The sequence below is a fragment of the Lipotes vexillifer genome, unplaced genomic scaffold, assembly GCF_000442215.2.
Source record: "Lipotes vexillifer unplaced genomic scaffold, Lipotes_vexillifer_v1.1 scaffold112, whole genome shotgun sequence".
Lineage (NCBI taxonomy): Eukaryota > Metazoa > Chordata > Mammalia > Artiodactyla > Lipotidae > Lipotes > Lipotes vexillifer.
In genome coordinates, this window is record NW_006776285.1 from 565,489 (window position 1) to 593,054 (window position 27,566).

The 27,566-nt window shown below is 40.7% G+C and overlaps 1 protein-coding gene across 1 annotated transcript in view; it reads right to left on the reverse strand.

Moving 5' to 3' along the window:
- Positions 1-2,631: 2,631 nt before the first annotated feature.
- The window catches only part of HIVEP2 (HIVEP zinc finger 2), a 25,377-nt gene continuing 442 nt past the window's right edge, over positions 2,632-27,566 (reverse strand). Inside the window, exons 2-7 of the mRNA XM_007450306.1 lie at positions 22,697-27,566; positions 21,506-21,660; positions 14,069-14,244; positions 10,610-10,711; positions 8,951-9,846; positions 2,632-3,558 (exon numbers count right to left, since the gene is read on the reverse strand). Of these exons, the coding sequence (XP_007450368.1) occupies positions 2,734-3,558; positions 8,951-9,846; positions 10,610-10,711; positions 14,069-14,244; positions 21,506-21,660; positions 22,697-27,566 (7,024 nt within the window). The 3' untranslated portion in view covers positions 2,632-2,733. The remainder of the gene's footprint in view (positions 3,559-8,950; positions 9,847-10,609; positions 10,712-14,068; positions 14,245-21,505; positions 21,661-22,696) is intronic.

Genomic DNA, 27,566 nt, shown 5'->3' on the forward strand with positions numbered 1-27,566 from the left:
CTCTGTTCAATGTCCATTGATGAAGAAGTCCAAGAACCCTGATCTGTAACAGTTCCAGGGCCCCACCTCTGCAGTGAAGCCTGCTCCGTGCTTCCTTTCATTCTCAGCAGGGTGACTGCTCTCTCCTTTGTGATTGCAAAACACACCAAATGCGCCAGTATTTTAGCACTAACAGCATACTGTATATATTTACTCACATATACATCTCTCCTCTTTATCTGAGCTCCTTGATGGCAGGAATACTCTCTTATTCATCCTAAACGTCAATTATAGTACCCAGTTCATAGTAGGCCTTCAAAGACTGTTTTATGAACAAGTGAATACATGAAATGAGTTAGATAGAGGAAGAAGCGTATTTGATTTGGCCACAGGGATCACACACACACACACGCACACCCCGCCCCCCCCAGTGAGGAGTAAGACACACAAATCACCCTATGCAACTAAATGTTGCAAGGATTATTCTCTGTGAGAGACAGATATTAGGCTAGCTGTGGTGGCCTTTAATTCACCTTTGTAAAACACAGTTTTAAAAAGACAGTCTGACTCATAAAACATAATAGGTAAGTTGTAAATCCACCAATTTGAGATTTTTGGAATGAAAATACTGATAGAGTTTGACCTTTAATGAGCTATTTCCATTATTAAAAGGTTCTACTTTTTTGTAATGGAAGAACTATGATTTCTGGATATTTTATGGTGTATTTGTTTCAGCTGGTTTTTACCTTCAGTCACCTCAGCAAAAATAAAGAGGTTTCCCCACTGGGGGAATTTCAGACATGTATGCATACTGAGAGGGAAGCAGAGGGGAAATGATCATTTGATCTATTCATGACTCTTCGCAGATATCCATCCCATGCCCAGGTTCTGAGGACCCCATTTCTAGAGCTCGCACTGTGTTGACCACTCTCTGTGCTAATCGGATGACATATGGAAGCCAATGACTGCCTTCTCACATGCTAAAAGCGTTCATACTCTGCACACCTCGGGATAGGCAGAGCCTAGCAATTAAAAGCACAGATGGTATGTTGGTAGCCTCAAAATTTCTGCACCAACAAAATTGGGAAATTAAAATGTAAAACAACACATAAAAACTAGACACCTCAAGCATGTAATCGTATATTTATTTCTCTTTTTAAAGAACACTCCTTAATGTAATTCAATATACAAACTTGGTTTCACAGAATTATAATCCACTATATAGCACAAAGATAACCCAGATTGTGTGTGTGTGTGTGTGTGTGTGTGCGCGCATGTGTTGTACTCCTTCCCTTCCTTCCATTCTTCTGAACCTACAAAGGTTCTGCCCACTGTCCACCCTAACCAAAGCCCATTCTAAATGTTATCTACAAAAGACACTATCCTCCCACAAGTTCTTTTCCCTGGAAAGCTCCTTTTCCGTTCCCCCTGAGATAGCCAGGAGTGTGACACTCTTCCCCTCTGCAGTAGGGTCAAGTGGCTTCCCCTAGAGCTGATGCCAACCCTGTTACCGTGCAGACTGGCTGACAGGAAGGGCTGGGGAGCAGGTCTCCGTGCCCTTCCCCACTTCCACACCCCGCCCTCAGTCCAAGCGCGACCCCTCTGTAGTACCTTAGTTCCAGTCACCATCTCGTGCAGCAAGAACCAAGGAGATCGCTAAGCCCAGGTCTTCTCCATGGGCAGCGCACAGCACTGCCTGCCAAGCCACCGGGCCGGCCGATAACCAAGCTCAACACAGTCCCATGTGCTTTGTCACTTTAATTTTTAAAGACACCCTAGCATAGGTCTGTGGCAACCTAGTGTCCAACTGAGTTACATAAATTGTACCAGTGATGCACTTGTACATATTTACATGGGGTGGAATGTTTTCCCATATATTTAGATGAGTATATAGATCAACATGTTCACATAAGACCAAATACTTTTAATATTATTTATAACTGATTTATAAAGCTTTGAAAAAACTCACAATAGCACATTGTTTACTTTAATGCTTTACGGTACTATCAGTTTAAAATCACAATCAGCACTTAAGTTATAGTCAATCCAGCAAACAAGAGACAAAAAAATTTACAAGAGTTAAGAACTGACTGATACATCCTTTATCTTTTTTTTAAACTAATGCATAAGTGCAGAATAAGATACTCTAGTTTAAATATCTTGTTTACAATATACATTTTTGTTCTAGTTACGCAACAGTAAATCCCATGCTTCACATAGAAAAGCAATCCACAACATTAAGAAAAAATGTACAATTTATGAAACAAAGTAAATAAATATTAGTATTACAGAATCAGAGCTGTACATAAAAGCTGTTCAGTTTTAATCATATAAAAATATGTTTTAGTGCAACCTCACATATATATTGATGCTGTTTTGCTTTACATCATTTAGATCCAAGTGTCCAAAAAAGGAAAGAAATTACATTTATTACAAAGCAGATACACAAATTCTAAAATATGTACAAATTACTGCTAAAAAATGCTTATAAGAATATAAGCAAAGTAAAGAAAAGGCACAAACATCTGTACAATTTTAAAAGTACCAGACCCAATAGGTTAATTTCAAATTTTGTTTTGGTCAGGCTCATGATGACTTGTTAATTTACCTAATTCTTTTGATATAACAAAAGTATATATAATAGCAAACTACTGTAACTTAGGACAGGCATGCTATAAACTTGATTACCTCTATTTCTAGAAAAACAAAAACAAAGAGGAAAATGTGGAAATGAAAGTCTCCATGCATCTTAGATCAATGTAGCTGACTCTTCTCCGACGAAGGTTCCTTGACTTCCTCTGTGCTTGAGGGTAATTCTTTGCTGCCTTGAAAGCCCGACTGTTTGTCATCCAGACAACTCTTGCTGTAAAACGTGGAGTGAGCGAATGCAGTCTGTGATGTACCAAAATTGTCCTTTTCACCATCACGCAAGTCAGGGTGGGTAGCTGAGGTACAGGGCTGACCTGGCTCAGGTCCACTAAAGTGTCTAATGCTAACATGTGCACTTTCCAAGGGTTTCTGATGGGGCGCCTGCCCCCGAGCTGGCTGGTCTGCCCCCAGCAGAGCGGCCTCTTCTGTGGCGATCCGGAGGGAGGCGATGGCTTTTGTGCAAGTCTGTATGTTTTCCTCCTGTTCCCGCTCTGTTGCATTCAGGCTGTCTTCTGAAGTGCTCTGTTTCATCAGTAGCCGAGGAGAGGAGGGGGTGCTAGGTGGACCAGATGACTGCAGAGCGTGAGGAGCTCGCTTCTCGTGCTGCTTAGGAACCACATAGGGATCTTTGGCGAAGGAGTCCCCTGAAGCTCCTCTCTTCTCCTCAGAGCCCTCCATTGGCAGAGGCAATGTGGGTGGAGGGTGTAAACCGGAAAGGGCCGGCGGCATGGAGTGAACCATTTGGATCCCACCAACTGGCACCATGGGGATAGGAGCTCGCACTTGCTGCTGAGAGTGGAGTGGAAGATGACTGAAGACATAGTCATTAGGACCCTCAGGGAAAAGGCTGGAGCCTGGATGTTCATAAGCACCTTCTTGGTCTCCATAGAGACTGAAGTAAGGAACCTGAGGTAATCCTCTTCTTAAATTCTGCATCGGGAAACAGAGAGCACAATGCTTAGGACCCATCACGTTTCACGCTTAGGTCAAGCTGTTTCATTCATTCATTCACTCACTCATTCTTTCAAGACACGTGGAGACTCCCTAATCTTTTTATCCATTTTTTATTTCTCAAGACAAAAGAGAATTTCTCAGCGGTCTTTTAGGATTCTTGAATGAGGTGGTGGGTCTGTGAAAAGTTGCCTTTGCTGTTAAACAGCAATGTAATAAATCATGCAATGTGTTTTCCACTAGGTACAGAGACACGTTCCAGCTCTGTTTTGTTCATAAGATGGAATGAAAAGAAAATAATGGATAATTACCAAAAAAACTTTACTGAGCCAAAAAACACTAATAATAGATTTTTTAATTCAAAAGGAAGTTAAAAGATTACCATCTGTTTACATGCTGGGCAGATTTTTAATATTTTTCTTAAGTGTTGATGAATAGAAATGGAGTGACAAGCCTGAAAATTAGCTTGCTTTTTTTTTTAGTTTTCTACAGAACAGATGACAAAATGGTGGTGATAACACAAACTGGTTACTCCAATGTGCAAGACATTGGTCTAAAGCAATAAATTCCTGCTCAGGAGACATCGAGGCAGAAGATCAGCACAGCTTCTCCATCAAATCTTAATTCAAGGCCAGATTTAGTATGGAAACTATGCATCAAAGTAGTTAATATTAAATATTTCAAATCGTTACAACTTGCATTCAACTACACAGCTGGGAACCAAAGATGATTGTGTTTTAATTCTTCTGTTTATACTACGATTTCCACTTAAATATCTTCTTGGCAATTAATGGATTAAGATACTTAAAATTGGGGGCCAGTATTCCAGATTTTATGGTCCCAGTCCTGAAAATGGAGAACTTATTTTGTATAATTGTTTCTGTAGCAAAACCCAACTTATACTGTGAGACTATCAGGTTTTGATGAGATGATGAGGCTTCAGTTACTGAGATTCATTCTTTTAATGAATCGTCATCTAAAAGAGACTCACTGTATTTGTATTTTTATTTTTATTTTTTTGAGAACTTAAAATCAGAGAGATACAAATGTGGCAAATATGGTAGTAATCAGGAGAGACCAAAAAATGTTCTAACTCATTTCAAGGATGTTTCAGTTCTAAAATTCAAGATGCGCTCTATACCATTAATGATTCTTCCAGTTCTATTTGGATCGTGAGACCAGCTCAAGAACGATGTTATGCATCGTCTCTGCTACTCTGTACCAGGCTTGGCCCTTACCCTGTTCTGGGCTTCACCTTATTCAAGCCAAAAACAAATGACCTGTGCTGAAAGTGCAGGAGAAATCATGTAATCATCCACCCTATAACCACAAGCACCTCATAAGCAAGGTAAGGGGAGAATTTTATGGTATGAGAAAGAATCATTTAAATGCTACCAAAAAAAAAATGCCTCTTGTACTTGCTCTGGTTTAGAAAAAAGGCATGTTTCCTTCATCCATCACCACATAAGGTGGAAGAACATAATGCCTACAATAATGACCTTTGAAGCTAACCAAATGAATCTTCTTTTAATCACGATTATCACAGATTCAAAGTTTAAAACAAAATGTAGCTTGGCTATTTTTCCATTTTGCTTTTGATTGCTATTCTGTGATGTCCACTGCATACACCTAATCAGAATAGGGGTCTGTGAGGCAGCCAGAGACACAGCTGTCCCATTTCATGAGATCTCTGAGTCAAGTCTAACAAAGGGAGTGGTGAACTGTCCTCTAAAAATAGGAGGTATTCAATACATTCAATAGCCAACAGAATTTTGTGTTAAGAGTAAAAGTGTTATAGTCAGGCCTTTACTGACCAGAAATTAAATGATTATAGTCACAGAAGCAAGTGCACAAGTACAATTCCTATCATGTAACCACTTCCATGGCTCCAAATACTGCCAGGCTTTTCCACATATCCTCTGCCCTTGAACTGACCCTTTCTTCACCCTCCAAATAAACTCTCAAGAAGATTTTTCTACTCTAATTTTTACTCCATTTGCAACACTATTCTCATAACTTGGACCTTATCATTGAAATATCGTGAACACACTCCCATCTTACTTAAAAATCTCGATACGGACAGATGAATAATGAATGCATGTGTGGGTTGTGTTAAGTGCATGCATATGTGTATATCTATACATATACCCCACGTACCAGATATTTACCCCACTCACCTTTTCAACAGTGTCACTAGGTCCTCTGGAAGCAAAGGCTCAGAAAGAGGTAGGGGTGCAAGAGGTTCAGCTGGGGGTGGTGATGGGGGAGCGGGGAGTTAATGTATGGGAAGGGAATGGGAAGAGGAAGCAGGTGGTCAGCTGGGGCTGATCCAGGCTCAGCCATTGACTGGGGGCTGCAGGGGAGAACGTGGCCTTGGCTTGAAAATGGAGGCCTAGCCTGAAGGTATGAACAACTGGAGGCTGTCAGCTCACTGCATTCCTTACAGCTGAATGGCAAGTTCTTTCAAGGACAGAAATCTGCTAGGCCCAGCCCCCTGACTGCCACAAACAGATTAAGAAACTGTGGCCAAGAGGTTGATTGACTTGTTCAAGATCACACAGAGAGCAAAAGGGATGGAACCGCAGGACGACACTTTTACTAGACAATGTTCACGGACACTGTACCGAGGACCAGGACACACTTTCTTTGTCTCCTTGCTATCTATCTACAAAAACTTTAAAAATAGAAAAGGAAAATTTTTTGTTTAAAAAAGATGAGGCCAGAAACTGTACAATTTTTTCATCATCATCCTTGAGCCACATATGATAAACCCTCAAAAAATATTTACTGAATGAATGAATAAAAAACTCTTTTCTCTCTTCCTCTCTCTCTCTCTTTCCCCATCAGCCAGACTTATCCAGTAACACTTTCCCCCTAGAGTGAGCCTCTCAAAGATTTTCAGCCTCTCCAGGGAAAGCAATGGCAGCTAACGTGTGGAGTTCCCTGTAATTTTTTCCCCCGCCCTTTCTATTGTTTATCTATCTACCTTTCTATCTATCATATATCTACCTATCTATCATCTGTCTTAAAATTAACACTAACCGGAGGGCATTAGGGAGGAAACAACAGGATACTAGAATCTCAGTGACTGCATATCACCTCCTCCAAACCTGCTCCCTGGGACCTACCACTCCAGACTGAACCAGGTAATGAGCATGCCACACTGGGACTACAAGGTCTTTTCATGCCACAGTCACTGCCCTGTGAGCCCTTGGTCAATGTTAAACAACAAGGTATTGCTAATAGAATTTCCATCAAAAAGAATTATTTTTAGGGTTATTCCAATTTAATACGTTCATACATTATTTAGAGAGGGGGAAGCACTCATCTACTATAGCAATCAGGAGACGTACTTCTCATAGGATCATTGATTCTTTTTTGCTCTGGCAATGAAAATCTTGTCCATACATCATGGAAAGATGAAAACCCTCTGTAGCCCCTCCAAAAGGTGTGGTAAAGCATCAAACTGGAAGCGTTCGAGACCAAGTGTCTCTGCTTGGGGAGGATCCTCAGGGAGGATTCCAAGGTCTATTCCTTTCTATCGCATGAACAAAGCAGCCTGCTAAGAATTCTCTACAGAGAATTAAACTGGGTAATAGACCAAAGGCTCAACAGTTGGGCTTCATAAATGGTAAAGTTCAACAATAATATTAAGTATCCAGGTAAACTGGTATTAAAAAAAAAAAAAAAAACTGGTGCAAAGTCAATGACTAGTAAAAACCAATCTCCTTCCAACAACAACCTTCTGGCCATAGATCCAAAAATTAGATGAAGTCCTTCAGTCTACTCCTTCACTTCCTTTGCCCAAGTTGGCTGTGAGTTGCTATTATTTTTTAATAACAATAGTGTGTTGGCACCAAAGGGTTATTTTTTTGTGGCTGTAGTTGATCAGGAACAGGAGAGCCTCATCTCACACACTTCATCAGCATCATTGGGTCTATACCAGAAAAAGCATTTTACACCCTGGATGTGGTATCCTGGTATCGGAGGGATTTCTCACCCTATTCATGCTGCAATAGCATGAACTTCAGAAGAGCCCTGCTTTCTACTTAGCACCACCAAGACACAAAAAACCTGTGGAAATGTCCCTCTTTTTCTTAGCTTGCTAATTTATTTGTTTGACAAATAGTTACAAATAGTCCTGATAGCTACACATGTTTCTGCAGTAATTGAACCATGAAGACTAAGCTGGTGGCGGGCTTGTAAACAGAGGGTGCTGGGGGCAGGGGAGTGGAATGCAGCAGGGAGTTTTCCTAAAGTTCAAAAATGACAACCTAAGCATATAATTCAGGGTGGTGAAAAGGTGACGAGAGGGAGGAAGGTGACCACTAGGGCAATGATAAGACGGTAGAGCTGGGAGCTGGTAGTGCTTCCTTTGGCTGTGAAGGACAGTGCCGACCCACATGATGGAAATCCAGAGCAAAAAGAGAATGGCAAAGAATAGAGCCCAGGAAACAAAAAGCACCCTTAAAGCGACCAAACTCCAAAGGTATCATCCCTCTGTCTACGCTAGGTGCCTTCTTCCTTCATTTCTTAAAACCGTACACAAGCTGAAAGAGACATCAAGGTCTACCACGCTGGCGGAATGAGGCAGGGCAGGTGCTTTTCTATGGATTTGCACAAGCCTACTGCCTAAATTTCATCCACGATTGCTGCTGTTGTTATCTTAATCTATAATTAGGGCATACCGTAGAAATCGCCTCTGATGCTTTCTCCCTTAGCTTTCCCAACTCCCCATTCTCTGTGGGCTCACGATCTCACTTTACAAGGGCACTCAGTAGCAGGAAGTGGTGGTACCAGGAAGAAAAGCATACATGTTCATGCTTTTCATTTATAAACATACCAAGGGGTTCATTCTCCCCACTTCCGATCCCTCACTGGTTTCACATGTCCACTCACTGTGGGCAAAGTAATGAGCTTATTTTAAAATATTTTTTTTGATTGAAAGTCAATGCTAATGCCTGAACCAGAATCCTTACCTGGCAAAGAGTTACATAAATGACACCTAAATGTGCCTGAGAATGTCTGTCTAGGCAGCCACACTATTCCAAAGACTTCACCTTTTCTACTCATGCAAAGGTTTCAACTCCTGTCAATAATGAGTTAGGTTTAGAAAGCATTCAGAAAGATCTCCCCTGTTACCAGCTGGAAATGCTCTTCTCTGATGTAATACTACACTTGGGATAATACCACAGACATGTTACTGACAATAGCATGCAATAAAAATGTCTTCCTTCTATTTTCAGTAACCAAGTTTACTCCTCCCCCTGAGAGAGACCCATGTCATAATACATTTCACACTAGTGTGTCATCAAGAGACTCCAATGTGCTTGGACTTATATATTAGAAAGAGAAAGCTAATTATACTTACAGGAGGCCCCAATACAATTGGTTCTGCTTGCAAATACTGTCCCGTGGACAACGGTGGGTTGTGGTATAAAGCCCTTCTGGGAGATGGTGCTCTTATGGTGGTCATGTATCTTCTCTCTCTTCTGGGAGAGAGGTCTCTTCTGGCTGTGATCTCTTTCCCAGGTGACACTGGCCTCCTTGGGGACAGATGCCTTCTTGGTGAAACATCTCCTAATGATATCTCTCTTCTCAAGGCAGCTTCCTTTCTTGGTGAAAGATGTCTCATGGGCGACACATCTCTCCTAGGTGATAAATGTCTTCTGGGCGACAAATCTCCTTTGGGTATCAGATACCTCTTTGGTGAATTATCTCGACAGGGTGAAGAATCATATCCTGGTGAGGAATGGTGGCTGGAGGGTGAGAAGTCCCTTGGGGAGGAACTCGGCTCTGAAGACAGCATGCATTCTTCATCCATACAACTAGGGATGTCTAACCTGTCTTTGTCTGGTTCCGAGTCTGTACTTTTGCTCTGGAATAATCTCTGGTATTCTGTCATTGGAGTATCTTCACATGAGTCACTTGGTGTCATAAGCTGAGTAACCTGAATACTTGGCAAAGTAACCAAATAGCTGATCAATGAAGAATGCCCCAGGGAGCTATCAGAAGGAACCCCATGGGGCACGGCGCCAACATTCACAGGTAAGGAGGAGAATCTAGGAGGCTGGGGACTGGTGCTTCTTGATCTTGTTTTCGGTGTCAAATCTCCTTGGTCATCAAAGTCATCATCATCTTCATCATCATCATCATTATCATCTCCATCCTCACCATCCGATTCTTCAGCATCTGAGAACTGATGATCAGTTGAAATGCTGGACATGCTATGCTTCTCAGCCACTTTGTGCAAATCTTCCATCGTTTCTGAAGCAATTGAACAAAGAGAGTGAAGATCAAGATCCAAACATGGAGGTTAGGAGCTAATTTAGGCCCCATCTCTTTCCAAAAGCTTTCCTCAACCCTCCAGCCCTTAGAGACAGTCTTATCTCTGAATTCCTATAACACACACGGGCACATACCTCTGTGACTCTAGACTGGTTCTTGTTTTTTTTTTATGCACCTATCTGGTTTCATCTCCACCCTGTAATACGGACTCCATAGTAGGACCTTATAACTCAGGCATCATACCATTCAATAAATGGGTATGCAATGTTGTTAATGATGGTAATAGAGGAAAAAGAGAAGCAAGACTTGTCTCTACAGGTATAAGACCTCACGAGGCCCAGCTGACCCTCAGGTTTTCTATTGAGGTTAGTGATGGATTATTTTTACTACTAGATTTCCTCTTAATAGGAAATATACGACAAAATGCTTTTCAAGTTTCCCAAAAAGTTTCATAAACTTTAAATCACCATCACAACTTAAGTGCAATTAGATCTCCTTTATGGTTCTAGATAGAAGTATTTCCATAGTAAGGCCTTTCAACCTCCTCAGCCAGAACTGAAATGCATTTCTTCTCAGTAAGTTTCAAGCAATCCAATGTGTCAGACTTCTTTTCTATATTTAGTATTTAGTAAAATGAAATGTGATCAGTATCTTTTTAAAATACCTAAATTTATTTTACCACCTTGGCCACAAAGCTCCAGCATGCACAGTAAAGAGTTCAGTCATCTAAAGTATGAAATACCTGCTTCCTCGGTTTCGGTATCATCCACTGATGTCATTGAGACCCCCAACTCCAGGCATTTCTTCATGTGTGCTTTAGATTTCATATGCTTCGTTAGGTTTCCTGGAAAATACAGCCAAAAAAGAGCAATTAAATGGTTACCAAAATGTGATGATTGCTGTAAAATTCAGTGTGAAATGAACTGACTTGAGATAACAAAGATTTGTTTCACGCCCCTGCCCCTTGTCTCAAACTTAAGAGGAACAATTTGGCTTCTGAAGATATTAACCCCAGACAGCTTCAGCCCAATCTCAGGTTTTCTGCATTCTAGAAGACTTGTCGAAGTCTAGGGTCACAGCTTTTCAAGAGTAGGCTCAAGTACAACTGGGAATCCCAGGCTTTCCTGGCTGAGAAGGGATCTAATATCTTTGGCCCAGTTGGGCCCACCTCCTTGGACTCCATATAACCAGGATGGCACAAGCTGGGTCACACCTGTCTGAGCAACTTCAGGATGAAATATTGTCATCAACACATCCACCGGACCCCAGACCTTCTGGCATTGATCAGATATAGATTAAACTCACAGGATCCTCACTTGTCAGAAGAAAAAATATATGCAAACTAATGTTAGGGCCAATCCTGTAAACGAGTTCAAAGATCCATACAAATACTTAGCTAACTACATATAGGAAGCATTAGTCTCAGTATTTAGCATCTATCCATCTGGCATATATCAGCAAAGTTTATGACAGCAGCTTCTAAAGTTCTGGAGAAGCAAAATTCCTTTCTTATTTATCTTGAAACTCCCACTGTTCTACAAAAAAAGAAAGAATTTTATGTCAAATATGTATTATGATGATGATAAGGCATATACAATTGTCCCTTATGTAAAATGGTGTAGTACAATTGGCCCTCCATATCCGCAGGTTCAGCATTCACAGATATGAAGACCTGACTATACAGTTATACGTGTACCTAAGTACATATGTGTGTTTCTATAGATTTATATAATTGCTATATGGAATGTGAGAAATTATGAAAACACTGATCCAATCACCTCTGATTTAGGATCTATGAAATTATATATATATTATTCCACGTCATATATATAACTTATCAAAAGAGATTCAGGAAGTAATTCAGCTGTAAGGGCCATATTATTATCTTTGCACTTTGACGCTGCTTTAGTAACATAGCAGCAAATGCTTTATTTTTAAGAGTAGGCTCATTGAATCTAGATGGAAACCCAGCCTGCTGAAATAGTTTATTCCCCTTGTAAGAGTGTTTAGCTAACTATTAATGTAATATATGAGCCACAACTCTAAACTGGGGCACTGTTGTTTATTATTTTATTTATATTATTTTATTTTTTACTTAACATTTGGCTTATTGCTTATATACCTACAAATTTTATGTGGTATTTTGATAACTTCAAACATAGAAATATGTCCTGGCCCTTACTGCTCTTTTTTATCAAAAAAATCATATCTACAATTTTTCTAAAGATCTAAAAAATTTTTACAGATATATCATCAAGAATTCTAAAATCTGTAAATTAATTAAATATATCTATAAATTAATGGAAATCATCTGCTTCTGTAAGGGTGCAAGTGATCTGAGTATGTGGACATATGTAGATGTTAGGTATGTCAAGACAGTTTATTTAGATCTTAGTATGTGTTTCTTCTCCTATATTTTTCTTTCCACTCGTTTCAAGTAGGCAGTGAGGCTTTGCGCTCTCATCCTCAGGGTAGTTTTGTAGTTAGAAATAGGGCTCAGAAACAACCCCACCCTGACTTTGGCTTACTGAAGTCTTGAACATATGAAGGATTATAGCAAACAGAGGGGAGCAGGATGGCAGGAAAGGGCACCTGGAGAAGTGACACAGGCACAGAGGAGGTACCGGTCCTACAAGTGTGCTCTGATTCTGTGCTCAGATGACATGACAACAAGCACTTCAGCCAGAAGTGAAAACTGGCGAGGGGTTTCCCCAGATGATCTGCTCTTTTTAAGATTCCAAGACATTTGTATATTCCCGAAGGGTGACAAGGAAACTCCAGTAATGACCAAGAATAAATTATTTCCTGCTAAAACTCCAAGACAATGGTTCAAAGCCAAATTTAATTTGGGAAAAAAGAAATAGCTATGTGACGTTTCTTCACGCAGTGTTTCATGCAGCTATACCTACAGTTAACTCATATGCCCAGGGAATATCAGTTGTAATGACTGGCAGATTTGCAGTATTCCCTAAAACCAAAGTTTATATTTTCTTATGTCCTAGGGAGTCTCTCAGTGAAGTTCTACATAAAAGGTCTTGATTGTGCAAAAGTGGATGGTACTTAAAGGACCTTATGTTTATCTCCTTTGAAATGCAAATGAACACTCCCTCCCCCTCTTTCTGGCTTACAAAGAGGCATACTTATAATATAAATATCTTTTTAATAAAGAAGAAACTGATACATTGAGAGGCTACACATTTTTACTTCTGACAAACAAATAAAGACAATTTAGGATTTTGTGTATAAGAGAAAATAGGCACACATTTCTCTACCAAAGATTATTTTATTTGATATTTATTTTTCTTGATGGGTAGTGGAGCAGATTAATTGGCATGCAAATCTAAAGTTAAAACATTGGAAAATGTTAGTGTGAGGTTAGTGAGGGTGTGTCTAGAGGATTCATTAGTACTTAGTAAAACATACTTCTACAGAAGTCATCCACCACTAATTCACTACTGTTTGTATTCTGAGAACACTGGGTTAATAAACATTTTCATAATTTTATAAAATGATAGAAATATAATTGAAGCAACCTTTTAGTATAAAATATTTTCATATAAATCTACCTTCTAAAAACAGATATTTTTTTAAAAAAGAGAATATCATTTCAAGGCAAGTCTTAGTTTCATGAGATTAATAGCCATGGCCTGAGAGTAAGAAATTGTCTCCGTGCTGATAAATACACAGAATACAAGCTATCAAATTTCTATGCATAATTAATGCAAGTGTGGATGGAGGGGCCCACCGGGGAGTCTGCGGGTCTCTACATCATTTATAATCTTGAAACTGACCATGGGCACATGTTTTCTTTCCGGCTGCTGCCTTGCTTTTCTAATGCCATGGCATGGATTATCTCCCTGCAGTATTTCAATACCGGTGCAAAGATTCTCTAGACCACATAACATTTCCAACATGAGGTAATAGCTATCCAGGCAATTCTTAGCCACTTCCTTCGAGACAACTAGCCTGGACCTAAGTCTGTAGCTCTTACTTAGGTCATAAGAGGAGCCTCACTGTCTCATGTACATCCTCAGACCACTTAACAGGAAGAGGAAAATACATTTTGTGGGGTCACATTTTCACAAAGAAAACCAACTAATTGTCGATGACGGTTATAAAATAGTATTCAGAATCTGGAGCAGCCATTTAAAAAAGTGTTTTTCCTCTAAAAAAAAAAAAGAAAGAAAAATCAGACCTGTACCTTTTGTTTTGAAGGCAAAATTACATAACTTGCATACATAAGGCCGGACATCAGTATGAGTGCGGATATGCTTTTTGAGCATGCTCGGTTTCTTACAGCGAATTCCACATTCTTCACAAATATACTTTCCACGTCCACGTCCTCTGACATATACATAATCTTCATTTGACTTATACCTGTTAAAAAATGGAAAATACAGTGTGTTTCCAAATACTTTTGCATGTTATACATCAAACCAAAAGCTAATCATTTGCAAGACAAATTTTTAGGAGGGACTTTTACAATTATTCAACTTTATTTCTACAAAGCCTGTGAAATCTATGCAGTAAAGTCCTGAAAGAACAGATTTGGCATTGTAAATAAAAGGGAATTTTTTTCTACATGGAGTTCAAAACGGAATTGGCTCTTCTATGAAGTGTAAATATATGGACTCCGTACAGATGTTCAATGGGCTTATATAAGCCTCAAAGAGTTGCAGAGCTGTGCACCTCACTGCCTCTGGCCAAGAAACATCCAAAAAGTTATATTAGCATATTTAAATTATCACATATCATTTGTTAATATTCCATCATCTAAGATGTGCATACCCCTCTGAATTTGCTAGAATAAATATAACTGATTATAGAATTCTTCATTGCAAGTTTCTACTCTATTTTTACAATCCTGGCACGAGAGTCAGAAATTTCTAGCTTACACAGGCTGAGCTGAGCTCACCAACTGTTGCCTACAGATTTGATCGGCTCTTCCCAAGGACCATGAATCTGTACTAAAGTGAAGTCTAAATTTCAAGTGGCTTCTGGAAGGTACTGTTACATAATGAAAACTAGACATTCTATTTTTCAATCAAATTTGCATTTGTTTCTGGAAGGATTTAATAGAGAAGTCTGAAAGGATAAATGAGGTCCTCTAGTTTAATTAAATCAGTTAGATGAGCAAAGTCTTAGGTATTCACTGTAATTCTCAATGGAAGAAACCTATCTAGTGCTCACCATCCATCACATTTTGTTTAGAATACAGGGAAACATGACCTATCATAGAGTATAGCAGCATTCTACTGAATAACTCAATGAATACCATTATCTCTTAAATCTCAGGCTAGAATTATGGGTCTAATGTCATTCTTGGGAAGATATTCCTTTCGAAGGGCTCTTTTTATAACTTCAAAAGGTAAAGTGACCTACAAAATGCCTTAACTCAGTGTGGACTGACTTAAAGGCACTAGATTTACAGTTTTGTTTTGTTTTGTCTTACGTTCTAAGAGCACTGCAAACTTCTCTATTTTGTTCTAGCTAATCTATCATCAGAAAGAAAAGCAAGTTCAACTTTATTTGTCCAATCCACTGAAGAATATTTAAGAGAGAAAATCCATCCAACATATTTAAATATCCACTCTGCTATGGATGCTATTTAATCTTAACATTATCTTTTGGTCAGTACCAATCCAGGTGAGAATTGACTAGTATCAGAAATATGAATAGTCAGTTTTGCATGCTTTCTGCTCCTTTAAATCTTTCCCACTTAGGGACAAGGAATTTCCAAAGTCAACTTTTTGTTCAAAACTATTTTGAACTTTACCTTTCATCTCACATTGTCTTAGTAATAAAGAAGAAAAGAACCTAAAGATGCAAAATATCTTTCATCTTTTAATATCACTATTCTCTGCCCCAAACTTAGGGCATGAAATTACCTAAGGATGAAATTACCTTAGGATGAAATTACCTAAGGAATATAGAATAAAACAAATAATTTTATAGAAAGCAACTTTTCTTCAGGGAAGGACACTTTAAGCTTACTGTGGCCCAGGCCCATCATTGAACTTGATGTACAATGTATTATCTTCAAATACCACTATTTTAATGTCTCAGCTGATTTACCCTTCAACAGTTCTGCAGACCCATGAATTTACTTGATACAAGAATTAATGGATTTTGAAAAAATAATTAAAAGATATGATGAATTGGGCGATTGGAATTGACTGTATACACTGATGTGTATAAAATTGATGACTAATAAGAACCTGCTGTATAAAAAAATAAATAAAATAAAATTCAAAACTTAAAAAGAAAAACGAGTTAATGGATTTAAAAAAATAATTAAAAGGTATGTTTAATTAAACTACTAAGTCTATGAATTAAATAGTAATAAGAAACATATACACTTAAAAATATGGTCAGTAATACTTTGTAATTGAACTTATCACTTTGCAATCAGCAAAATAAGAGGTGGTAACACACTTCTTGGAATAAACAGCTGATTACCACCAGGCAGAAGATGGATCACAGAATAAAATTGAAATAAGAACCTGCTGTATAAAAAAATAAATAAAATAAAATTCAAAACTTAAAAAGAAAAACGAGTTAATGGATTTAAAAAAATAATTAAAAGGTATGTTTAATTAAACTACTAAGTCTATGAATTAAATAGTAATAAGAAACATATACACTTAAAAATATGGTCAGTAATACTTTGTAATTGAACTTATCACTTTGCAATCAGCAAAATAAGAGGTGGTAACACACTTCTTGGAATAAACAGCTGATTACCACCAGGCAGAAGATGGATCACAGATTAAGGAATGATATCAATTACAGGAAAAAATCTGTAAAAAATACAAACACATGGAGGCTAAACAATACACTGCTTAATAACCAAGAGATCACTGAAGAAATCAAAGAGGAAATCAAAAAATACTGAGAAACAAATGACAATGAAAACATGATGACCCAAAACCTATGGGAGGCAGCAAAAGCAGTTCTAAGAGGGAAGTTTATAGCAATACAATCCTACCTCAAGAAACAAGAAACATCTCAAATAAACAACGTAACCTTACACCTAAAGCAATTAGAGAAAGAAGAACAAAAAAACCCCAGAGTTAGCAGAAGGAAAGAAATCATAAAGATCAGATCAGAAATAAATGAAAAAGAAATGAAGGAAACAATAGCAAAGATCAGTAAAACTAAAAGCTGCTTCTTTGAGAAGATAAACAAAATTGATAAACCATTAGCCAGACTCATCAAGAAAAAAAGGGAGAAGACTCAAATCAATAGAATCAGAAATGAAAAAGGAGAAGTAACAGCTGACACGGCAGAGATACAGAGGATCAGGAGAGATTACTACAAGCAACTCTAGGCCAATAAAATGGAAAACCTGGAAGAAAAGGACAAATTCTTAGAAAAGCACAACCTCCTGAAACTGAACCAGGAAGAAAAATAGAAAATATGAATAGACCAATCACAAGCACTGAAACTGAGACTGTGATTAAAAATCCCCCAACAAACAAAAGCCCAGGACCAGATGGCTTCACAGGCGAATTCTATCAAACATTTAGAGAAGAGCTAACACCTATCCTTCTCAAACTCCTCCAAAATATAGCAGAGGGAGGAACACCCCCAAACTCATTCTACGAGGCCATCATCACCCTGATACCAAAACCAGACAAAGATGTCACAAAGAAAGAAAACTACAGGCCAATATCACTGATGAACATAGATGCAAAAATCCTCAACAAAATACTAGCAAACAGAATCCAACAGCACATTAAAAGGATCATCCACCATGATCAAGTGGGGTTTATCCCAGGAATGCAAGCATTCTTCAATATATGCAAATCAATCAATGTGATACACCATATTAACAAATTAAAGGATAAAAACCATATGATCATCTCAATAGATGCAGAAAAAGCTTTCGACAAAATTCAACACCCATTTATGATTAAAAACCCTCTAGAAAGTAGGCATAGAGGGAACTTACCTCAACATAATAAAGGCCATACATGACAAACCCACAGCCAACATCATTCTCAATGGTGAAAAACGGAAACCATTTCCACTAAGATCAGGAACAAGACAAGGTTGTCCACTCTCACCACTATCATTCAACATAGTTTTGGAAGTTTTAGCCACAGCAATCAGAGAAGAAAAAGAAATAAAAGGAATCCAAATCAGAAAAGAAGAAGTAAAGGTGCCACTGTTTGCAGATGACATGATACTATACATAGAGAATCCTAAAGATGCTACCAGAAAACTACTAGAGCTAATCAATGAATTTGGTAAAGTAGCAGGATACAAAATTAATGCACAGAAATCTCTTGCATTCCTATACACTAATGATGAAAAATCTGAAAGAGAAATTAAGGAAACACCCCATCTACCATTGCAATAAAAAGAATAAAATACCTAGGAATAAACCTGCCTAAGGAGACAAAAGACCTGTATGCAGAAAACTGTATGACACTGATGAAAGAAATTAAAGATAATACAAACGGATGGAGAGATATACCATGTTCTTGCACTGGAAGAATCAACATTGTGAAAATGACTATATTACCCAAAGCAATCTACAGATTCAATGCAATCCCTATCAAACTACCAATGGCATTTTTCACAGAAGTAGAACAAAATATTTCACAATTTCTATGGAAACACAAAAAACTCCAAATAGCCAAACCAATCTTGAGAAAGCGAAACAGAGCTGGAGGAATCAGGCTCCCGACTTCAGACTATTCTACAATGCTACAGTAATCAAGACAGCATGGTACTGGCACAAAAGCAGAAATATAGATCAATGGAACAGGATAGAAAGCCCAGAGATAAACCCACGCATATATGGTCACTTTATTTTTGATAAAGGAGGGAAGAATATACAATGGAGAAAAGACAGTCTCTTCAATAAATGGTGCTGGGAAAACAGGACAGCTACATGTAAAAGAGTGAAATTAGAACACTCCCTAACACCATACACAAAAATAAACTCAAAATGGATTAAAGACCTAAATGTAAGGCCAAACACTATAAAACTCCTAGAGGAAAACATAGGCAGAACACTCTATGACATAAATTACAGTAAGATCCTTTTTGACCCACCTCCTAGATAAATGGAAATAAAAACAAAAATAAACAAATGGGACCTAATGAAACTTAAAAGCTTTTGCACAGCAATGGAAACCATAAACAAGATGAAAAGACAACCCTCAGAATGGGAGAAGATATTCGCAAATGAAGCAGCTGACAAAGGATTAATCTCCAAAATTTACAAGCAGCTCATGCATCTCAATATCAAAAAAACAAACAACGCAATCCAAAAATGGGCAGAAGACCTAAATAGACATTTCTCCAAAGAAGATATATAGATTGCCAACAAACACATGAAAGGATGCTCAACATCACTAATCATTAGAGAAAGGCAAATCAAAACTACAATGAGGTATCACCTCACACCAGTCAGAATGGCCATCATCAAGAAATCTACAAACAATAAATGCTGGAGAGGGTGTGGAGAAAAGGGAACCCTCTTGCACTGTTGGTGGGAATGTAAATTGATACAGCCACTATGAAGAAAAGTACGGAGGTTCCTTGAAAAACTAAAAGTAGAAGTACCATACGACACAGCAATCCCACTACTGGGCATATACCCTGAGAAAACCATAATTCAAAAACAGTCATGTACCACAATGTTCACTGTAGCTCTATTTACAATAGCCAGGACGTGGAAGCAACCTAAGTGTCCATCGACAGATGAATGGATAAAGAAGATGTGTCACATATATACAATGGAATATTACTCAGCCATAAAAAGAAACAAAATTGAGTTATTTGTAGTGAGGTGAATGGACGTAGAGTCTGTCATACAGAGTGAAGTAAGTCTGAAACAGAAAAACAAATACCGTATGCTAACACATATATATGGAATCTAAAAAAGATATATATATATATATATATATATATATATATAGTTCTGAAGAACCTAGGGGTAGGGCAGGAATAAAGATGCAGACGTAGAGAATGGACTTGAGGACTTATATATACTACCAAATGTAAAATAGATAGCTTGTGGGAAGCAGCCGCATAGCACAGGGAGATCAGCTCGGGTGCTTTGCGACCACCTAGAGGGGTGGGATAGGGAGGGTGGGAGGGAGACGCAAGAGGGAGGGGATATGGGTATATATGTATATGTATAACTGATTCACTTTGTTATAAAGCAGAAACTAACACAGCATTGTAGAGCAATTATACTGCAATAAAGATGTTAAAAAAAAAAACATTGGGACATAACCCATACTATTGGACAATGAAATGAGGAGAAAATTAAATATGGCCCAATCCTTTTGGATCATCAAAACACAGCAATAAAATGTTCACATATGCTTTTTCATTTGTGTCCTACGTTAGTGGAGATGGGCTCCCCAAATCATACAGTAACTGTGAAAGTCTCGCTAATCTAGTACAAGTGCGCTGTTATGAAGAAGACTGCTGAATGTAAGCGTTGATTCAGTCACAGGGATCACTCAGTCTCTATAAAGATAAAATCTCTATTTCTCTTGTTTGTGTTAAAAGATGAGGAATGTGAAAAAATACTGAGACAAGCTTCATGACTACAAACAGCTGTGGCTTTAGTGGTGACAATACTAGGCATCCATCCAAGGGGGCCAACCTTACCAGGGAACCAACTTTGATAATCCATCTCCAAACTGGTAAATCTATGTGAGAAACTGATACTTCCTATCACCAACCACTCAACATTTTAGAGTCAAACAGATAACATTATTTTGTTCTCCAAATATAATTAGAATAAAATCATGCTCATGGAAATATGTAAATTATAGATCTGTTGCAAAGATAAGGTAGACACATCACAATCCCCAAACGTGGTTAACGTCCTTTAAATTTAAATTTTAAATTAGAAGTCTGGGCTTTTTCTCCCCTGTGACTAGATTTAAGATACCTTTCTATCAAAATCTAAAACTGGACGTTACACATACATGCAGTGTTTCTTAACTAGATAGACAACAAAATCATTGAACCTTATTACTTGAGTTTCTGCAACTCAGAATTCAACATTTAAAAAGAAATTCCTAAAGACAGAGAAACTGTCACAGACCAGAGAAGTTTGGGGAAACATGACAACTAAATGCGAAGTGGTGCCCTGGCTTGGATACTAGAACAGAAAGAGGGTATTGAAGGAACTGGTGAAATCCCAATAAGGTCTGGACTTTAGGTAATAATAAAAACAATAAAATAAAACTAGTTTCTAGGTTTATACATGAGTGTGCATGACTGCATTTTTGTAAGCATAGAATAAAAATATGTCCATTACTAACACAACAAATGCCTATAAAAGTAATACCAAAGAATGAACAAACTTAGACAATATCAAGAGTCCAGAAATTTAGTCGATTTCATATTAAATTAGAGGTATGAAAATTTAAGGCAGAAGTTCGAACCATATACAATAGGGACATTTTCATTAAAAGCAAGTCATGAAAGCAAGGGCAGGAGCTCATTATCTATTACCAGACAGACTTCAGAAATGTGTATAGAAAAAGGAATTTGCTTTATGCTTCAGACCAGAGGAGATACGACTTTTCCATGCAGACACTCAGGACCATTTATGCTGAATTTAATGCAATACTTTACATTTGCACATGTGTTTCCTTACCCTCCTTCAAAGATTTTAATTCGAATGGGCTCAGCTTGTTTGGATCCAATATCCTTATCTCCATGAATATCTCCTTTCCCTCTTTCCTTTAAGATATTTCCCATTAGTTTCCTTTCTAGCTTGCTGCCAAATAAAAAGGTCGCATCAGGTTTCATCTGTAGGTCAAAGAGAGAGAATCATTTCGTATGCATTCCCTAAGACACAGAGGAAGCGCACACATCCCACTCTTCCATGATCTCTGAAAATCAGCCTAAACTCCATGCTAAAAGGCCATAGGCTGGCTACATAAAATAAGGGACAACAGGGATAAAATCAGAAAAGATGACAGCTTCTACAGAATAAATTCAACATTCTGTTAAAAAAAAAAAACCAACAAGACCCCACTAGCACTTACACTGTACAACACTAATAACAATGTTAAAAACATGTTCTGTTTTTGGAAGTAGCAATTCAAGCAATCTCTATGCATTTAGAAAATATTCTCAAAAATTATTAAAGAGAAATGGTAACTGAAATGAGTAAATATATTTTATGATTTATTTATTATACATTTTTGTTTAAGACCTCCATGTACTTCTTTATTAATTTAGCATAAATTCCAAAGTGGCCCTTATTAATATTTTTATAATCCTACATGTAAGGCAATAATTGTTCATGTAGGAACGAACCTGCTAATCCCTTGGAAAAATGAGTTTTGAGAGAAATATATTAAAGATAAATGTTAGTAAAACGACAGCCAATGGGAACAACCCCTCCCTCAGAAGTTCGCAAAGTTCAGTTCTAACACCCTGCAGCCTCCTTCCTGATCTTTCCTCTCCTGTGTCCACTCCCTGTTCTATGTCCTCATTTCACAATTTCCTGAAGTCCTCACATCAAAGGAAAGTTGGTCTGCTAGGTCACTAACACAGGTCGGAACGGAGAGGAACTCCAAGGAATTAGTCCCTGCGGTGAGATTTCACTGCACCTGGCTGAGGAGATACTTTGTGCTTGGTACTTTCCTAAGTACTGACTGGAACTGACCCCTCATAACTAAGTTCAGGGTCAACGGGTAAGGCCCGTTTGCAGAGGACCCCCTCCCCAGCTCTGGTCTTCATTTTACTTGTATGTTTTTTTCCGTACGTCCTTCACTACGTACTCTGCTCAGCAATCAAATCCACAACACAGAATGCTTTCAGAAACAATATTTGTTACCTGAGCAAACTGCTTCCAAGCACTTGATGACGTAAGCTTGCCGGCTCCAGGCCTGTGCATAGCAGCCAGGGTATAAATTTCTGCAGTGATTTTTTGCTTGGACCTCAGAAGAGCCAGCGTGGTCTTGGTGTTCAATCCTGATGGGTTTGGGTTACAGGAACTAATGCACCATGAAGCATATACTGAGGATTTGAAGGTGGCCTGTTGCACGTAATTGGGTTTTGTATAATTCAAGAAGCACCAACTCACAGTCGTTGTTGTCCGCAGACTGGGGAACTGCAGAATCTGCTGGAAATCTACCACGTCCGTGAAAAGAAGAGTCGAATTTGCCACTTTCCCGCTTGGGTCAGACACTCTGGGGACCAGCATGCCGGCAGGCAGCTTCTGGCCCTTCCCTTGCTCTTCCAGCTGACTATCCCCGGGTGGCAATGAGGAAGTCTGCGGGCTCATGCTCATATCAGATGCCGTCTCATCAATGTCTAACTCATCTGAGGACTCTTTGCTTTCAGAAGGCCCACTGGACTTCTGCCCCAGAGCGGGTGCCCTGGAGCTTGGAGGGAAGGGCTCCCTCAAGGGCACGCTGGCGGACGGGTGGTCTTGAGATGAGGAGGAGGACAGCGAGAAGGACGATGACGCTGACGGCAAGCCATCCTTTGGCTCAGAAGCACAGCCCTGTCGAACCAGCTGGGGCTTCTGTGGGCGGGAGAGATCCTTTTTGATGTCTGAGTTGGTCAGCTCCACGGCGCTGAGCTCCTCCACGATCTGTCCGTACATCTTTTCCTCCTTGACCCTTTTCTGCTGCTTTGTTTCCATGAAGAGTTCCAAGCTGCTGGCTGGAGAAAGCATCCGCTTGCTGCCTCCCAGGGTGGCGACGCTGTCAGAGGTGGAAGGTAAACATAAGGGGATCGAGGATTCCAAGCCAAGGGGTATGGTCTGAGGTACTTTCCAGATGGGGCACTTTTCCAAGCCTGCGTGCTGCCCCAACACCTGGGCAATGTTAAATCCTATCCCTTGCATGGCCGGGTTGGTTACCAGTGCTCTTTGGGTCACATTCTCGTCGACTTTGCATATGACAATGGCAGGGCTGTTCTGCCCAAGCATCTGAGAAATGCTTGTGTACATGACACTCCCGTAGGACGGTACGTGGGTCTGGATCCTAACAGGAACCACTGTTCCTGGTAAGGACTGTAAAGGCCCAGCGTTTGCTGAGGTGAACTCTTCTTGAAGAACCTGCTCGGAGGGAGTATCTGTTGACTTGGTGCTCTCCCCTGACGGAAACTTTGGAAGAAGGTTCTTGGAGTGTAGCCCTGATGTTCCTGAATAACCCGGGTAGGTTTGCTCTTTCGTGTGCGCATAATCAGCGGATTTCTTTCCAGTGTGCTCCGCCACAGGCTCCAAGGGGTAGCTGGGGTGAACTTCTGCCTGGAAAGAAGGCTTTCCATAGCTCTTTGGAGCGTGCTGAGCCAGGGGATGGGGGAAGTGTGCCTGCCACCAGGGGGGCTGCTGAGCTGGGAAATGAACCATACAGACGGTAGGATATTGGAACTGAAACAAGGTGTTCTGGATTGGAGAGAACGGAAGAGTCTCTTGATGTGGAAATAAATGTGGCTGTTCAGTCAAGTGCTTGCTTGGAATATAGGATGTTGGTTGTATGAAGGGATTTCTCAGAGACTCCTGACTATCCAGGTGCATGATCTGTTGCTGGGCCAGGTGGAGTGGTCCTGAGCTCAGCTGGGCACAAGAACCCACCACCTGCTTCCCTGGGTCCTCTGCCTGAAGGGCAGGAAGCACAGAGCACGGTGCGTGGTGCCACGTGGCCCTGAGGCTGCTGTGCAGATGTTCTAGCTGTTCCTGCTTTACGCTCAGATCCGCGGCGGCCTCCCCCTGGGCGATCTCGGGAGAGCCACTGAAAGAAGCCTGCCGCACCAGAAAGCATTTCTTTCTCTCCCGGGATGGGGACAACGCGGATGCCGACGCCCCTGCCACCGGAGCATGGGACAGATTCCCATAATCAAATGATTTGCTCCGAATTTCTGGGACTTCCGTTGGGTGGGGACAAGGCATTTGCTCGGACGAGCAGCGTCGCATCTCCTTTTGGTGGTGGTGGCCGGGGACGGACAACGAGTACGAACCAGCAGGGACCGTCAAAAACTCTGAGTGCTTCCCAAACTCATCCGGCTTGGGAGGTGCCGCAAGCTTCATGGTTTCTTCTCTTTCGAAAGACATGGAGAAACTGGAGCTGTGCGACAAGTTACTTTCTTGACTGGGGCTGCGGGAGAGGCCGGTGCCTGTGGATTCAAAGCTAGATTCCCCGGAGGAGTGCTCCATATCCGCGAGCCGCAAACGCTTCTTTTTGGGCGGCAGCTTCTCGGCCGGGAGCTGGGAGAGGGTCTCACTCCTCTGGGGCCACTGAAATTCCTCCACTGGCTTTTCTGCCTCTTTACTCTGGGCCTCTTTCTCCTTCTCTGGCTTGTCAGGCTCCTCGGTCACGCGGATCTCGGGGACCTGGATGTTGGGCTGACGCACGAGGCGGGGCTGCACGTGGTAGGGCGGCTGCGCGACCTGCTGCGAAGGGGATGGCTTTCCCCCGCCTTCCGTGGTCTCCCCGGGCGGAGCCCACTCTGGGCTCACCGGGGCTTCTGAGATCTCACTGTCACAGGTCTCAGAAGGTGACGAGGCTTTCTCCTGGGCGCTAGCGGCGAGTTCAGCGGACTCGGACCTCTCAAATGAATTGGGGCGGCTCAGCGAGTTCGTATGCTGAATCACAGAGATCACATTGCCGGGAGGTTTCCTGCCCCCTCCGTCTGACGGCTTGTCTGAATCAGCAGCTGCGGGTGACTCCTCTGACCCAAGCGATGGACTTCCAGATTGCAGCGGGGGTCGACACGAGTCAAAGCGCTCCGAGTGACCATGAGAAGGGTTTTCCTGTCCAGCCAGGCCGAATCCACTCCTGGCTCCTTCCTGCATCTGCAATTTGGGCTCGAAATCTGAAGTCGCGATGCCCAAGGGCGTGCTGACGACGCTACTACAGATCATTGGGGTGTCCTCCTCGTCCCCTACACTCTTCTCTTTCCGGCGTTTTCGATTTTCACAAGTAGTTCCAAACATGGTTGGCACTCCCTGCAATGGCACCGAGGGATCCATGAAATACTCTCCGCCGTGTTTCAAGGGGCTGATGCAGGAAACATCCCTGTAGCTCTGCTTCGGTGTCTCAGAATCCTCCCACTTCTTATAGGGTTTCCGACAGACATCATAGTCATACCCAACCCTGTCCCCAGGAATCAATTTCTTTTCCTTCAAGGATGGACCTGTGATGCTCTTTGACATCCTGCCATGGTGTTCTGCTTCCATGTGCCCCTCCTGTACCGAAGGCAGCTCAAAAGCCGCTTGTCTTCTTAACATGCGCTGAGGGGGTATTCCTACAGTCCCTGGATAGAACACATCATCAGAACCAGTCATCCGTTCATCAAATGAGTGACTTCCTCTCAAAGAAGGAGGAAGACTTAAATTCGTTGCTGAAGAAGTTGGCATTGAGTTGCTTCTAATAAGGGGTGAAGAGTCAACAGGAGCTTCTAGGAGAACTGGGCTGTTGCCTTGGAAACTGGCTGGATAAAGTTTTCCTTCATTCCTGATAGATGATGGAATAGTCTGGGATTGTCTTGACTCGCTGTTGAATTTAGTGGATTTCAGCATGCTTGTCTGACTGGGGTCGATCTCTCCCTTGCTTGGGATCAGCTGTGAAACAGGATCTTCAAACATCTTGACATCTAACCTGGTGTTGACGTGAGGTAATGAGTCCATGGTGCCCTTCCTACCCATTGTGGCGCGCTCCTGACTTGTGGTTGAAACACTGAGTGTATTTCTCGGACTAAGCCGACAGTATTTTCCAAAGATGATTTCTTCATAAGACTTTGCATTTGTGTTTGGAGGGCTTATCTGCTGCTCTGCACTTTCTGAGCGGGAAAAGTAACCGGAGTCAGTGCTTCCTTTACTGTGCGGGCTCAGAAGGTTTAGAGATGGCTCAGAATCTTGTCCTTTTTTCTCTGACAGTCTTAGTGCAAGTTTCTGTTTAACTGTGTGAGAGTCATCAGCCTTAGTATTTAAAGACGGATTTGGTAGCATATCAGTGCCAATATACTGAGAGCTTTCATTAGGTAAAGGAATCCCACTTTTGGGGATAATCAAAATCGGCACCTTCATTGGACCTCCCAGTGATTCTTCCAGTGACCCATGATAGACACCTCTGCTGGCGATATCCAGCGGCATGGGTGGGCCGGGACTCATTTTGTCAGAAGCCTCAACAAACAAAGAACTCTCCTCATCTGTGTCTGTACTCTGTTCACCGTCTGAATGTATTTCTGCTTCTACGTCAATAAAACCGGCCTCTAGGTCCAATTTAGATACAGCTGACTCTGTGAAAGGGACTAATCCTGCCTTAATTGCATGGGCATGTGACTTCCTGTGCTTGTACAAATTGCTCTTTGTCTTGAAAGAGAAACCACAAGGTATACATGGATATGGCCGCTCACCAGTATGGGACCTGATGTGTTTTTTCAATACGCTGGGTTTGGCACACGCCCTGCTGCAATAAGGGCAAATGTACTTGCCGGGCTTTTTGGGTTTGTGCTCTTTTTTGTGAGCATCTTCCGACTGTTCGATACTTTTCTGGGAGTACTGGCTATAAGCAGGGTTCAGACTTGAAATCTTTTTTCTAGGATAACCACCACCGTGGCCGTGTATAGGAAAGGAAAATAAGTCCTCGGAGGCAACAGATGGCAAAGGGCCAGGGAAAAGCCACGGAGGGCCTTCAAGGCTCTGATGTGGCTTGTTGCTGTGCATGACCCCCTGTGGCAATGAGTGCTGAGGGAAA